Raw genomic sequence first — 15903 nt, 5'->3', positions numbered from 1 at the left:
GTTTTTTTTATATTTTTTTGGAAAATGTGGTTTTAGACCTTATTACAGCTCCATGTGTTTAAACCAATTTTGCACAAACCAATCAACAGCTCTGAAAACTAATAATTGGTCTGGGCAGGAAGGGGGTGAAATGCCCTGTATTGAAGTGGTTAACATATACATTAAAAAGTGGTCATTCTGGCATGCTGTGCTGCTTTTAAAACAGGATGTAAGCAAGCTTTACCATTTAACTGGTTTAAAGTGTATATTTTAATGGAGTTTATTCTTGCTTTCAGGTTTTTTGCAGAATTCCTGGATGAAATGAAAAATGGCAGGGAGAAGCTCAACATTTTCTTTCCTCTATGTGGAAAAGCAGTGGATATGAAATGGTACACTAGTTTATTCCTACTAGACATGTTATAAACAGTCGAATTACTATAAAGCCTCGTAGACATGATCAGTCCATCCGATGAGAACGGTCTGAAGGACCGTTGTCATAGGTTAACCGATGAAGCTGACTGATGGTCCGTCACACCTACACACCATCGGTTAAATAACCAATCGTTTTAGAACGCGGTGACCAGGGGTCAAGTCCTGGGGAAAAAAGTATGGGAACTCCCACCCAAGATCCACTCCCCCACCAAAAAAAATAAATGATACGCTCATATGCATAATTACTAAACCGCATGTTTTTCTTTAAGCAAGTTCATTCTAAATCCCACGATAACTCGCGGCAGACCTCCGCAATGTCTCCTGGGAACAATGACAAAAGCTCCCAGGAGACATTGCGGGATCGAGGAAGTGACGGAATACCCGCACACTACCCGATGAATCTATATACAGGAAGCGGCCGGTAACATAAAGGATTACTAAGGTTCGCCTGCCCCTGACAGTGACTCGAGCTGGGCATCGCCGCTTAGTGAAGGATTGGCTCGGGTGGCTCGGCTGCTCTAGTCCTGCAAAGGGAACTGCGTTCCTGCTGAGAAAAAAGTGCAGGAACTCCGTTCCCACGCGTTCCCGCAGGACTTGAGCCCTGGCGGTGACGTAAAACACAACGACGTGCTGAAAAAAATGAAGTTCAATGCTTCCAAGCATGCGTCGACTTGATTCTGAGCATGCATGGATTTTTAACCGATGGTCGTGCCTACTAACTATCGGTTTTGACCTATCGGTTAGGAATCCATAGATTAAATTTAAAGCAAGTTAGCTTTTTTTTAACCTATGGTTAAATAACCTATGGGGCCCACACACGATCGGTTTGGACCGATGAAAACTTTCCATCAGACCGTTGTCCTCTGGTTAACCTATCGTGTGTACGAGGCCTTACAGTTCTACATTTTGTTCAATACATTCTCAGTATTTGTCGAAAGCCACATAATATATTGCACCAGCTGGTTATATAGACAGCGGACAGCCTTACAGGGATAAATGGAGCCTGTGTGTATGAATGGTCCCTTGCTAGGGCTCCACTGCTTGCCAAGATGGCATATAGCCAGGGTTCATATGGTAAGGGAGCTGCAAGCAACCTCTTCCTCAGGACCTTAGGGCAGTGTTTGACCTAGTTCCTCTCTTGTACAAAAACTATGTCATACAGATGTTGTTAAGTAATATTAAAAGTTGTCTGTATGGGAGTATTCAATCGGATTTTCCACAGGTTAAAAATCATGAATTTCCCGATGCACTGCAACAATAAAACATTAAAAAAATATTACCCATTGCTTATAAATTCCCCGTATTCTTGTTTGTATGAAAATGTGTGGGACTATTTTTTTTTCCAGCACGAGTTAATAATAAAACCTTGGTTAATCACAGGTTGGCCGATATGGGACATAACATCGTTGGGGTTGATGTCGTGGAAATAGCATTAAAGGAATTTTTTGAAGAGCAAAATGTTCCCTATGTTGAAGAATCTGTAGCAGAGATACCCGGGGCAAAAGTTTTCAAGGTTAGCCCAAATGTATAGCTCTATTATTTGGTGTCATTGTTTATTTTGTTGCTTTTAGTAACCCTTATTATGTGTCCCTCGAAAAACAAGCAAGCAATTATTCCTTGAAAAATTATCTGTTAAAGGTCTCTGCATGGCCTGGCTAGCATCAATATGTAGTATTGCTTTCTGCCACTTAGAACATGTCCTATGTTTAATGATTAAACAGACACTTTGTAGAGCGCTGGAAGATTTCTATGAATATTATACAGCTTTATTTCAAATTACGATTTCCAATTACTGAACTGGGCATCATTTGAGCAGTTTACACTGACACTCCATCACTATCTGTTGAGAAATAATCCCATTCCTGTTCAGCAGCATACATTGCAAGTATTGTAGTGAATGTTATTGCATAGCCTTTTGTGCTTCTCTTTTGAAGATATGATAGGCCATTTAGGTTATAGTAGAGGGTTCTGTGTAAATTAGATGTCTCCATTTCCTATACGTTAATTGATGTTTCTGTTTAACTATTTGCAGAGCACTTCTGGAAACATTTCGCTGTACTGCTGTAACTTTTATGACATTTCTGAGTAAGTGTGAATTTTATGTTTTTACCTCGGTCATTATATTTTTGTTGTTACTGTCATATAGCATTTTAATATTGTAAAAAATATGTCCCCCTGCATCTGCCACTGAGAGCATACTGCATCGCGATCTGTGTCCACCAGACACAGTGGAATGCTGATCACTGCTGTGGGTGGCCCTGGTACCATGTAATTTCTGAAGCCAATCAGCGATCACGTGGACAGTAGTAAACAGTGATATAATTTGCTGGTATAATTGTTTACAACTGTGTGATCTCTGTGCTTGGTAATCACAGACCATTCACAGCAGCCTAGTACCATGTGATAGCTGTGACCAATCACAGCTATCGCTGTATTTCTTAATGGCTATAGAATGTGTGAGGAATGTTTACTCCCAATATTACTTATAACTCCCAAACATTATATTGTTTCTGAAAGCAGAGGCCCTTGGAGACAAAATGGGAGCTGTTGCAATTTCCTATGTTGCATATTTGTGTAGCAATTTGTAAAATGCACATTTTCAGGAAAAAATACACTTAAATGCATTTTAGTGCACAGAAACGCAATTTATAATACTTTTTTTTTTTTTTTTTGGGCAAAATATAAAAGTTGATGTTGCATCAAGTAATAGATACCAAACATCTGAAGATTTATAATTGCCAATGCCTGTGAAATAGTGACACGCTATTTTAATAAAGGGACAGTTTTGAGGAATGACTACAAGCACTAAAATTATTCTTTCTGGCGAAGAGACGTTCAAGAGGAGATATGATAGCAATATACAAATACCTTACTGCTGACCCTAGCATAGGGAAACAATGTTTCAATGGTACAGAGTTTTAAAAAGACACATGGCCATTTATTGAAACTGGAAGAGAAGCGGCTTAACCTTAAACTGCGTAGAAGGTTCTTTACTGCCAGAGCGGCAAGGATGTGGAACTCCCTTCCACAAGCAATGGTATCAGCAGGGAGTGTCGATAGTTTAAAAAAATATATATTAGATGGGCATCTTAACCACTTCAATACAGGGCATTTTCACCCCCTTCCTGCCCAGACCAATTTTTAGTTTTCAGCGCTATCGCAATTTGAATGACAATTGCGCGGTCATGCAAAACTGTACCCAAATTAAATCTTTATGTTTTTTTTCACCACAAATAGAGCTTTCGTTTGGTGATATTTTATCACCTCTGCATTTTTTGCGCTATAAACAAAAGAAGTACGACAATTTTGAAAAAAAAACACAATATTTTTTACTTGATTTAATAAATATCACAATGTTTTTTTAAATATTTTTTTTCCCTCAGTTTAGGCCGATATGTATTCTTCTACATATTTTTGGTAAAAAAATAAATAAAATCGCAAAAAGGCATATATGGATTGGTTTGTTCAAAAGTTATAGGGCCAGATTCACAGATGAAATACGCCGGCGTATCTACTGATACGCCGGCGTATTTTCAAATTTCCTGCGTCGTATCTTTAGTTTGAATCCTCAAACCAAGATACGACGGCATTTGGGTAAGATCCGACAGGCGTACGGCTTCGTACGCCTTCAGATGTTAGGATGCAATACTTTGGCGCCCGCTGGGTGGAGTTTGCGTCGTTTTCCGTGTTGGGTATGCTAATTAGATGTTTACGGCGATCCACGAAGCTACGTGCGCTCGTCGCATTCTCTTACGTCGGCTTTTCCCGTCGTATAGTTACGGATGCTATTTCAATGGCTTATATTTAGACTAGCCATGTTAAAGTATGGCCGTCGTTCCCGCGTCGAATTTTGAAATTTTTTTTTTGCGTAAGTCGTCCGGGAATAGGAAAGGACGAAACGCACGTCGCCGTTCAAAAAATTCCATCGGTGCGACGTCATTTCGCGCAAAGCACGGCGGGAAATTACAAAACGGAGCATGCGCCGTATGTTCGGTGCGGGAACGCGCCTAATTTAAATGATACACGCCCCATTTGAATTAGGCGGGCTTGCGCCAGATGGATTTACGCTACGCCGCCGCAAGTTTACAGGCAAGTGCTTTGTGAATCAAGCACTTGCGCTGAAAACTTGCGGCGGTGTAACGTAAATGGGATACATTACGCCGCCGGAATTGTACATGAATCTGGCCCATAGTGTCTACAAAATAGGGGATAGATTTAGGGCATTTTTTTTTTTTTTTACTAGTAATGGCGGCGATCTGCAATTTTTATTGTGACATTGCGATGGACATATCGGACACTTTTGACACAGTCTTGGACTATTCACATTATATAGTGCTATAAAACCGCATTGATTACTAAATGTGACTGGCAAGGAAGGGGTTAACACTAGGGGTGATCAAAGGGTTAAATATGTTCCCTAGACTGGGGTGGAGGTTCATCTGCTAACAGGACAACGACCCTAAGCACACAGCCAAGATAACAAAAGAGTGGCTATGGGACAACTCTGTGAATGTCCTTCAATGGCCCAACCAGAGCTCAGACCTGAACCCGATTGAACATCTCTGGAAAGATCTGAAAATGGCTGTGCACCGACGCTCCTCATCCAACCTGATGGAGCTTGAGAGGTCCTGCCAGGAAGAATGGGAGAAATTGCCCAAAAAATAGGTGTGCCAAGCTTGTAGCATCTTACTCAAAAATACCTGAGGCTGTAATTGGTGCTAAATGTGCTTTAACAAAGTACTGTATTGAGCAAAGGCTCTGAATACTTATGTGATTTTTTTTTGTTTTAAATTTTTAATAAATGTTCAAAGATTTCAAACAAACTTCCTTTATGTTGTCATTATGGGGTATTGATGGTCGAATTTTGAGTTAAATAGTGTATTTAATGAGTTTTAGGCTACCTACTCTGAAATTCTAACCCCTAAACTCCATGAACTGTATAAATCCATATTTGACTCAGGAGTTCTACCCCCATCTATGAGAGAGGCCCAAATTGTGGTTGGTGATCCCTAAGCCTGGTAAGGACCCCAAATACCCGGAATCGTATAGACCCATTTCCCTACTACAGGTGGACATCAAAATACTAGCTAAGATCCTAGCCTCCCGCCTCAACAAGGTCATTGATCCACCCTGATCAGACATGCTTCATGCCAGGGAAGAACACTGCCATGAATATTTGCCGCTTATTCATGAACATTCAGGGGTCCCATGATGAAATCGGCTCGAGGGTCAGGGTGGCTCTGGATGCTGCCAAGGCCTTTGACTGGAATTACCTGTGGGAGTGCCTCTCGGGATTTGGATTTGGCCCCAACTTTATTCGCTGGGTCCAGCTTCTATATCAGTCCCCAAGGGCCAAGGTGTTTGTGAACGGTTGCCTCTTCGACCAATTCCTGCTGGAGAGGGGGACCCGACAAGTGTAACATCTCTGATGTTACTAACATCTCTGATGTTCCTTTTCAGCTTCCTCTCTGCAGAACGAGTACAGCTGTGCCTTGTTCAGACAGCTGAGCTCCGTTCTGCAAGACGTCCGCGTCACTTCCGGTGCGCGGACGTCTGCGTTCCACGCTGGGACGCGGAAGTGCGCCCCAGCGTCCTTCCGCATTTTCCCCGCGAATTCGGGGCTATTTAAATGTCCCAGAGATGACGGTAGGGTGTTCCGTTATTGTGTCGGATGCCTGCCGTCACCTGGGAACACCCTGTCTGGTCCTACAACCCCCGGAGCTCCAGACCCCTCACCCTACTTGAATCCTGCCCATAGTCTACCTCTCTCCTGGCTTCCAACAAGACTCACTTCTGCAGCCCATTGCACCCTGTCTGTTTCACACAGATTGTTTCCAGCATCCAGGAACCTGTGATTTCTCTACTCTCCATGTGCAGCCCTCATTCTGTGTACTACAGGACTCAGCAGAACCGCAAGTATCATACCACTTTAATATCATAACCAGTCTACATTATTTGCTTGGATTTGACAGTGCAATTATGGTTTCCACTATGTGCTCAGATAATTAAGAAGGACTATGCTTATCTCTGTATTAAGACTATCAATGTGAAGTAACATTATAGTTGGACTATATTATGAACTATCGCCCAAACATAACTATCAGCAGAATACTGTCTATGTTAATTATAGTGGATAGCTCCATATTACCTAAAACACTATCACAGGGTTTTTCCTTCCCTAGTTTAGCTTATGAGTCAATAAGCTAGCTTTATGTTGGTTTCGGATTGAGGACGTGATGATTTAACCCCGAACTTTCTGATTAAATAGAGAGTGTGCTGGTGGTTAGACCTGAGTAGCCTCTGCAGCTGTGATCCAACACTATTAATTTAGTACTCAAAAGCAGTGTCATTACATAATAACGGAACCCAATAAGAAATTGTAAATGGATCCAGCAGAGCTTGCAAACCACCTTGTTGGACTTTCACAAAGAGTGGATAACCTCACTGCTACTATGAATGAACTTCGTGTAGAAAATGATGCTTTACGCAACCAAAATTTTGTTCAAGCTAGGGACAGACCTGAACCTAAGGTTTGCCCCCCAGAACCCTTTTCAGGAGACCGAAAGATTTTTCGTCAGTTCATCAGTTCTTGCCGCCTCATGTTTGAACTGCGCCCCCGCACCTATTATTCAGACAGGGTTCGAATTCTCACCCTTATTTCTTATTTAAAAGGAGAACCTAGAGTCTGGGCTGATGCTTATGTGCAAGAACATGGTGATTTACTTGGTGCATTTGATACTTTTTTGGATGAGATGTCACTTTTATACGAAGATCCTAATAAACAGCTTACTGCTGAAAATACTATTAGAAGCCTTAAACAAGGGAAAAGACCAGTAGAGGATTTCATATCAGAATTTAAATGTTGGAGCCGGGAGACCCAGTGGACTGATATTGCCTTGAGAAACCAATTCAGACTTGGTTTATCTGAACCAATGAAAGATGAGATTGCACGTGTAGAACTTCCTCCCACTTTAGAAGATCTTATGCATCTTTCACTCACCATAGATCGTCGCCTCAGAGAAAGGAAGGCCGAACGTGTCAACACTTATCTTCCTCCACAAATCAGAAGGTCTAAGTCACCACCAAAAGATGTCCCCATGGAACTTGGTGCTGTCAAAGGCCCTCTGTCACAGGCTGAGAAACAACGCCGCAGAGCTCATAACCTTTGCCTTTATTGTTCAGCTCCTGATCACATAGTTTCTACCTGTCCACTCCTTAAGAGGAATTATGAAGATAACATATCTAACATATGTAAGACCATTCCACCTGGTACTACCACTAATCGTTTCATTTATGTCACTCTTACCTTACAGTGGGACCAAGATAGAATTACCATCGACGCAATGGTCGACACCGGTGCCTGTGGCAACTTTATTGATTTGCAAATTGTGAATACAAATAAAATTCCGTGTGTGGTTAAACATAATCCTCTCTCTGTCACTTTTATTGACGGTTCTAGTTCTGCTTCTGGTCCAATCTCCTCTCAAACCTCACCCCTTCTGGTCACTTGTGGAAATAACCATACAGAGACTCTTGTCTTTGACGTCATTCCATCTCCAATATTCCCAATAGTTCTCGGACTACCCTGGTTATTACTGCATCAACCAACCTTCCTTTGGTCAAACCACTCACTCAATTTAAATTCCACTTTTTGTCAAAGTACTTGTTACCCCATATGTACGATCCTCTCCACAGAAGTTTACTGTAGTGATCTACCTACTTACATACAAGATTTCTTAGATGTTTTCAGTAAAACTAACGCCGACCTCCTTCCCCCTCATCGTATATATGATTGCCCTATTGAATTAATTCCTGACAGTCCAATCCCAACTGCGCGTATCTATCCACTGTCACAACCGGAACTGGTACATCTCAAAGTCTACCTAGATGAAAATTTAAAGAAGGGCTTTATTAGACCTTCCACTTCTCCAGCAAGTGCTGCCATGTTCTTTGTCAAAAATAAGGATGGCTCCCTTCGCCCTATTATTGATTACAGAGCTCTTAACCGTATCACCGTAAAAAAACGCTACCCTTTGCCTCTCATTCCAGAACTCATTGAACGTCTTCAAACCTCAAAGGTCTTCACAAAATTAGACCTCAGGGGAGCTTACAACCTAATCAGGATTCGACCAGGAGATGAGTGGAAAACCGCTTTTAAAACTCGCTATGGACTCTATGAATACACTGTAATGCCTTTCGGTTTATGCAACGCACCCGCGACATTCCAGTGGTTCATAAATGACATCTTCCGAGATCTGCTTGACATCTGTGTGGTAATATACCTGGATGACATACTGATTTACTCTGATACTATTGAGGAACACACTAAACATGTTCGTTGGGTTCTGGCCAGGCTCAGAACACATTCTCTATATGCCAAGCTTGAGAAATGTGTTTTCAGCCAGTCTAGCATTTCATTCCTAGGGTATCAAATTACACCTGATGGTGTCCAGATGGATCGTTCTAAGGTGGATTGTATTATTTCCTGGCCAATTCCCCACTCAAGGAAAGCTCTTCAACGCTTCCTTGGTTTCTCCAACTATTATCGTAAATTTATCAAAAATTTCTCAGCTATTGTCAAACCATTGAGTGCCCTCACCAGTACGAAGATACCTTTCTCCTGGTCAGACGAAGCCCAGAGATCCTTTGACTCCCTTAAACTTTGTTACACTACAGCACCCATTCTACAATTGCCCAACCTTCAATATCATTTCACTGTAGAAGTAGATGCATCCCATTATGCTTTAGGTGCTATACTTTCACAACGCCCATCTCTCTCTGAACCACTACATCCTGTTGCTTTTTACTCCAGGACACTATCCCCAGCGGAAAAGAATTATCCTATTGGAGAAAAAGAACTTCTTGCAATCAAAGATGCTCTAGAAAATTGGAGGCATTTACTGGAGGGTTCCACACACCCAATTACCATCCTCACGGATCACCGAAACTTACAACATCTAAAAGCATGTAAAACACTCTCAGCCCGCCAGGTCAGGTGGAGTCTATTCTTTGATAGGTTTGATTTTTACATATCCTATAGGCCTGGTTCACAAAACATCAAGGCGGACTCCCTGTCACGAATGCATGAGGACCAAGACAATGAGATTCCTCCTCTTTCTATTATCCCATCAAATCGTTTCATCGGTGTGTCCACCTCCTTCAGGCAGTTAATCTCTCAGTCACTCTCCAAAGATCACTCCTGCTTACCAAAGGATCTTACTAGGCTATCAGATGGTGTTTACACTTATAACAACAAGATTTATGTTCCCCCCAATTTACAACTCGTACTACTTCGACATCTTCATGACTCACCTTTAGCTGGCCACCCTGGGATCAACAAAACTACTCATCTCGTTAAAAGAGATTATTGGTGGCCCAATCTATCTAAAACCATTCATGAATATGTTAGTTCATGTGAAATTTGTGCACGCAACAAACATTCTAGGAAGCCCCCTTTTGGGTTACTCGCCTCCATTCCAGTACCTCACAGACCTTGGGAAGTTGTGTCCATGGACTTTATAGTAGACCTTCCCAGGTCTAACGGTGCTAATACCATCATGGTCACAGTAGACCTTTTAACAAAGATGGCACACTTCATCCCCCTGAAGAAGTTACCAACTTCCTTTGAGACAGCAAAAACTTTTATTACCAATATTCTCAAATTACATGGACTACCTTCTCAAATCATTTCGGATCGCGGAAGCCAATTTGTTTCTAGATTTTGGAAAACCCTGTGTAATGCCTTACAAATCGACCACCGCATGTCCACTGCATATCACCCTCAGACAAATGGACAGACAGAACGTGTCAACCAAATTCTCGAACAATACCTACGATGTTATTGTACATATCTTCAAGATGATTGGTATCATCTACTTCCCCTTGCTGAATTTTCTTACAATAATTCTACTAGTTCTTCGTCTAGATTCACACCATTCTTTGCAAATTATGGTTTTCACCCCAACAGTTTACCAACCACTTACCCCCCAAATACTGTTCCAGCAGTTGATCATTATCTCTCTACTCTAAAGAATACATTGGCCATTCTACGTTCCAACTTAGATAATGCTCAACAAAGACAAAAGCAATATTATGATGCTCATAGGTCGGTACCTCCTGTATATAAAGTAGGGGATTTGGTTTGGCTCTCCACCCGAAATCTTCACCTTAAGATTCCATCAAAAAAATTAGGCACCCAATTCACTGGACCATTCAAAATAACACAATTAATCAATCCGAATGCCGTTAAGTTACTTTTACCCTCAGATTGGAAGATACATTCTTCATTTCATGTTTCTCTCATTAAACCTTTTATTTCTAACCCATTTCCTAACAGGAAGCCATGCCCTCCTCCTCCTGTCGAAGTACGAGGTGAAACCGAATATGAAGTCGAAAAGATCCTAGACTCCAGGAAACGTGGTTCTACTCTTCAGTACCTGATACGTTGGAAAGGTTATGACCAATTTGATGACTCTTGGGAAAATTCTACAGATATACACGCCCCTCGCCTGGTCAGACAATTCCATCAAAGGTATCCTAACCGGCCCTCCCTTTCTGGGAGTACTGGTGGTGCCCCCTTGAGGAGGGGAGTATGTAACATCTCTGATGTTCCTTTTCAGCTTCCTCTCTGCAGAACGAGTACAGCTGTGCCTTGTTCAGACAGCTGAGCTCCGTTCTGCAAGACGTCCGCGTCACTTCCGGTGCGCGGACGTCTGCGTTCCACGCTGGGACGCGGAAGTGCGCCCCAGCGTCCTTCCGCATTTTCCCCGCGAATTCGGGGCTATTTAAATGTCCCAGAGATGACGGTAGGGTGTTCCGTTATTGTGTCGGATGCCTGCCGTCACCTGGGAACACCCTGTCTGGTCCTACAACCCCCGGAGCTCCAGACCCCTCACCCTACTTGAATCCTGCCCATAGTCTACCTCTCTCCTGGCTTCCAACAAGACTCACTTCTGCAGCCCATTGCACCCTGTCTGTTTCACACAGATTGTTTCCAGCATCCAGGAACCTGTGATTTCTCTACTCTCCATGTGCAGCCCTCATTCTGTGTACTACAGGACTCAGCAGAACCGCAAGTATCATACCACTTTAATATCATAACCAGTCTACATTATTTGCTTGGATTTGACAGTGCAATTATGGTTTCCACTATGTGCTCAGATAATTAAGAAGGACTATGCTTATCTCTGTATTAAGACTATCAATGTGAAGTAACATTATAGTTGGACTATATTATGAACTATCGCCCAAACATAACTATCAGCAGAATACTGTCTATGTTAATTATAGTGGATAGCTCCATATTACCTAAAACACTATCACAGGGTTTTTCCTTCCCTAGTTTAGCTTATGAGTCAATAAGCTAGCTTTATGTTGGTTTCGGATTGAGGACGTGATGATTTAACCCCGAACTTTCTGATTAAATAGAGAGTGTGCTGGTGGTTAGACCTGAGTAGCCTCTGCAGCTGTGATCCAACACTATTAATTTAGTACTCAAAAGCAGTGTCATTACAACAAGGCTGTCCCCTTTCCCCTCTGTTGTATGCCTTAGCTGTGGAGCCACTGGCCATCCTGATTCGCGCAGACACTGGTATTTGAGGCCTCAGGATAGGGAACATGGAAGAAAAGATTAGGATGTACGCCGACGACACGCTCTTGTACTTGGCGGACTCGGGTCCCTCTCTTGTTGCAGCCCTCCAAGCCATAGAACGTATGGGTGGCCACTCGGGTCTGAGTATTAATTGGTCTAAATCCCAGATCCTTCCGATCGACCATTCCCCCCCCCCCCTCGTTCACGTCCCCCCCCTGCGTCTCCTTGATTAAGTACCTTGGGGTGCAGGTCACCAGATCCCTCACAGACTACACACTATTAAACATTGAACCCCTATACACCCTGATAAAGATCAAGACACAGACATGGGCCAGACTACCCCTGGGTGTAATGGGACGCGTCAGCCTAGTCAAAATGATACTCCTCCCAAAGATACTCTATTTGGTATGGCATGCTCCCCTGTATATACCTCAAAAATTCTTCAGGATAATTGAATCTATTCTTAATTCGTTTATATGGGGTCAGAACAGACACAAATTATCTTGGAGAATTCTGAAGAACCCCGTGACATTGGGAAGAGTCGCTTTCCCAGATTTTCAGGATTATTACCTTGCCTCCCAGCTGTCCCATTTTTATCATTTTGATAAAACAGAGCGATCAAGGTACCAGCTATTGCTCTGTGAGCACTCTGACAATCCTGCCCACTCTCCACTTCTGTCGGTCCTCAGAGCCCCTTTGACAGGACGTCCCCTTCAACAAAGCAGGCATGCTGACACACCACCGGAGGGTATGGCAGACAGCACTACAGAAACTCGGGACCCCACAGGTCCCTCTCTGGTTCAACACACGCCTACCTGAATTATTGACCGTTCTGGACCCTGCGGTGTGGATACGCCATGGGATCCTGTACATACACCAGATCATGACCGCTACGGGGCTTAAAAATGCTGAAGGATGAATTTTCCCTCCCCAATTGCCTTCTTTTTAGGTACTTACAACTCCGCCACGCTATACAAACCCAGTTCACTGGCTCCAACCCGGTGACATAGTCACAGATACTGCACCAGCCAAACTGATCTCCACCCTATACTCCGCCATCCGTCTCCCTTGTACAACAGCTTTGGCTTATGCTGTCAAAACTAGGCGGGAGGTGGACGTTGAACTGGTTGAGGATGAGGATTGGGATGAAATTTTGGAGGGTGCGAAAAAAGTCCCCCCCAAACTGTCAGACCGCCTCACACAGTTGTACATTATACACAAGACATACCTGACCCCTCAGAGGATAGCACGTTTCAAACCCATGTACAATCCAGGGTGCCGCCTCTGCGACCACATCCCAGCCTCCTTCTACCATCTTATATGGTCCTGACCAGTTATTCAAGCATACTGGATGCAAGTGATAAGTTTCCTGCACGACAAGATGGGCTCTTCTGCTACTCTAGACCCAAAGATGTGCCTGCTCGGTCTGCTGCCGGAATTAGACGCTGATAAACACCTGCTTACCTTTCTACATGAGACGCTCTTCTTGGCGAGAAAGGTGGTGGCCCGTGTTTGGATGCAGGCCTTACCCCCCACAATTCTGTGCTGGAAAAAGAGGTCAATGACGCCCTTCCATATAAGAAACTGATTTATGTCCATAGAGGGTGTCCGCTTAAGTATGAGAAGGTCTGGGGCAGATGGTTGGCGGATGGTGAAACGTGTGCGTGATGTGTTTATCCCTCACTCCCCCCCCCTTCCTTTTCCCTCTTTGTACCTTTTTTTAGTGTGTGCTGGCTCCACCTCTGTTGGGTCTATACTTTTATGTCACTCAGATAATCCAATGTGTTTATGTATGTATTACCTTTCTTTTGGCCACAATGGTTTATATTGATTCATGTACCGTGCATATACTCTTCAATAAAGTTGTTTTTCCCATTAAAAAATAAAAATAAAATAGTGTATTTAATCCATTTTGGTAATAGGCTGTACCATAACAAAATATGGAAAAAGTGAAGCGATTTGAATACTTTCCGGGTGCACGGTACATATGCTTGCTGACCTATGCGCACGTTTGCATGTGAGCACAGAGGGGACAGGGGTGCTTTACATTTATTTTTGTGATCGCTTTAGGCAAGTGACAGGTACTTTTTGTGGAGACCCCTCTCCAGCCCTCCAAAGCAACTGTTCAAATCAGCAAACGACAGATCTGAAACCAGAAGTAACAAAATCCTTGTCACTTTCAACGTTATTCATCGTAAAGGAAATCGGGGCATGGATACCAGGTCCTCTTAAGGCCCCGTACACACGACCGTATCTGTCTGTTGGGATATATCCGCGGATCAGTTCCAGCAGACAAATCTGTTCGTGTGTACGGCCCAGCGGACATTTTTCGGCGGACATTTGTCCAGCCAACCGGTTTTCAAGCGGATAAAAATTTCTTAGCATGCTAAGAAATCTATCCGCTGGAAACCTGTCTGTTGGACTGATCCGGTCGTCTGTACAGACTCACCGGATAAGTCCGACCGATCCCCATCCCTCGCATGCGTCGAAGTGATTCGACGCATGCGTGGAAGTATTTACCTTCCAGGGTCGTGCACGTCGCCGCGTCATTGGCGCGGCGACGGCGCGGCCACGTCACCGTGTATGTTTTACGCTGGGATTTTGATCTGATGGTGTGTACAGCCCATCAGATCAAAATCCGGATCAGAAATGTCCGCTGGAAACGGTCCGGCGGACTGTTTTCATCGGATATCCGCTCGTGTGTACAGGGCCTTATTCCTCTTTCAATTTGACCAAGACAAGCACAGAATCAAATCCATTCTGGCGTAGTCTGTTTGCGTTCCTGAGCTTGCTGTTAAGATAGGGACAAAGGGGCAAAGAATTGTTTTTACTGCCAAAAGGAAATACAATCATACATTTTTGCCCTGTTTACATAGTGGTGCAACAGTATCATGTAATACACAGCAAGAAAACCATTTTCAGTAAAATAATTCTAAAACTGATATAACTGTTGATCACTATGATTTATTTTTTGTGTGTTTTTCAGCTCAATCATTGGACGGTTTGATGGAATATGGGACAGAGGGGCACTGGTTGCTGTTAACCCATGTGACAGGGAACGGTCTGTAATAGTAATAATTATAAATGTTATATAAAATTGTATTTCTCATTCTTTTTCTTCATGAAATCAGTGTAATTTCTTCTAGTGGGTACTCAAGTCACATTACTTACTGTTTAGTTTTTTTTGTTACCTAAAGTGGTATTAAACTCTAAAAACAAAAATGCAATATGTTGTAGCTTACCAATCCTTAGGCCCCATACACACCATAGAATCTATCCGCAGATAAATCCCATCAAATGGGTTTCTGCGGATAGATCCTATGGTGTGTACACACCAGCGGATCTTTATCCGCAGATAAATCTCCCCTGGGATGGATTTCCAGCAGATAAATATTTGTCGACATGCACAGAATATCTATCTGCTGGAATCCATTCCAACGGATGGATCCGCTCGTCTGTACAGACTTACCGGATCCATCCGTCCAAAGGGATTCCCCGCACGCGTCGTAATGATTTGACGCATGCGTGGAATTCCTTATATGACAGCGTCGCGCCCGTCGCCGCGTCATAATAGCGGCGACGGCGCGACACGTCATCTGCAGAGGATTTCAGCGCGGATTTCAATGCGATGGTGTGTACACGCCATCGCATAGAAATCTTCTGAAATCCTCGAGAGGATTTATCCGCGGATACGGTCCGCTGGACCGTATCTGCGGATAAATCCTCTCGTGTGTATGGGGCCTCAGATGTGATGGCTACATTAGCTTTCCCTTTTTTAGGCTTTTTTCCCCCCCTTTATTTCACCTGGTTATCTGCCCCTTAACACACTTCCTGTCTTATTCCCTGTACACACGATCGGTTCATCCGATGAAAAACGGTCTGATGGATTTTTTCATCAGATA

The 15903-nt window shown here is 43.2% G+C and overlaps 1 protein-coding gene across 1 annotated transcript in view; it reads left to right on the top strand.

The window, feature by feature from the left end:
* Positions 1-15903, top strand: part of LOC120940750 (thiopurine S-methyltransferase-like) — a 73983-nt gene that overhangs the window by 29950 nt on the left and 28130 nt on the right. Inside the window, exons 3-6 of the mRNA XM_040353776.1 lie at positions 276-368; positions 1792-1924; positions 2444-2496; positions 14988-15062. Of these exons, the coding sequence (XP_040209710.1) occupies positions 276-368; positions 1792-1924; positions 2444-2496; positions 14988-15062 (354 nt within the window). The remainder of the gene's footprint in view (positions 1-275; positions 369-1791; positions 1925-2443; positions 2497-14987; positions 15063-15903) is intronic.

The sequence above is a fragment of the Rana temporaria genome, chromosome 5 (assembly GCF_905171775.1).
Source record: "Rana temporaria chromosome 5, aRanTem1.1, whole genome shotgun sequence".
NCBI lineage: Eukaryota > Metazoa > Chordata > Amphibia > Anura > Ranidae > Rana > Rana temporaria.
The sequence above is the reverse complement of the archived record's forward strand: the minus strand, read 5'-3'. Positions and strand labels throughout refer to the sequence as shown.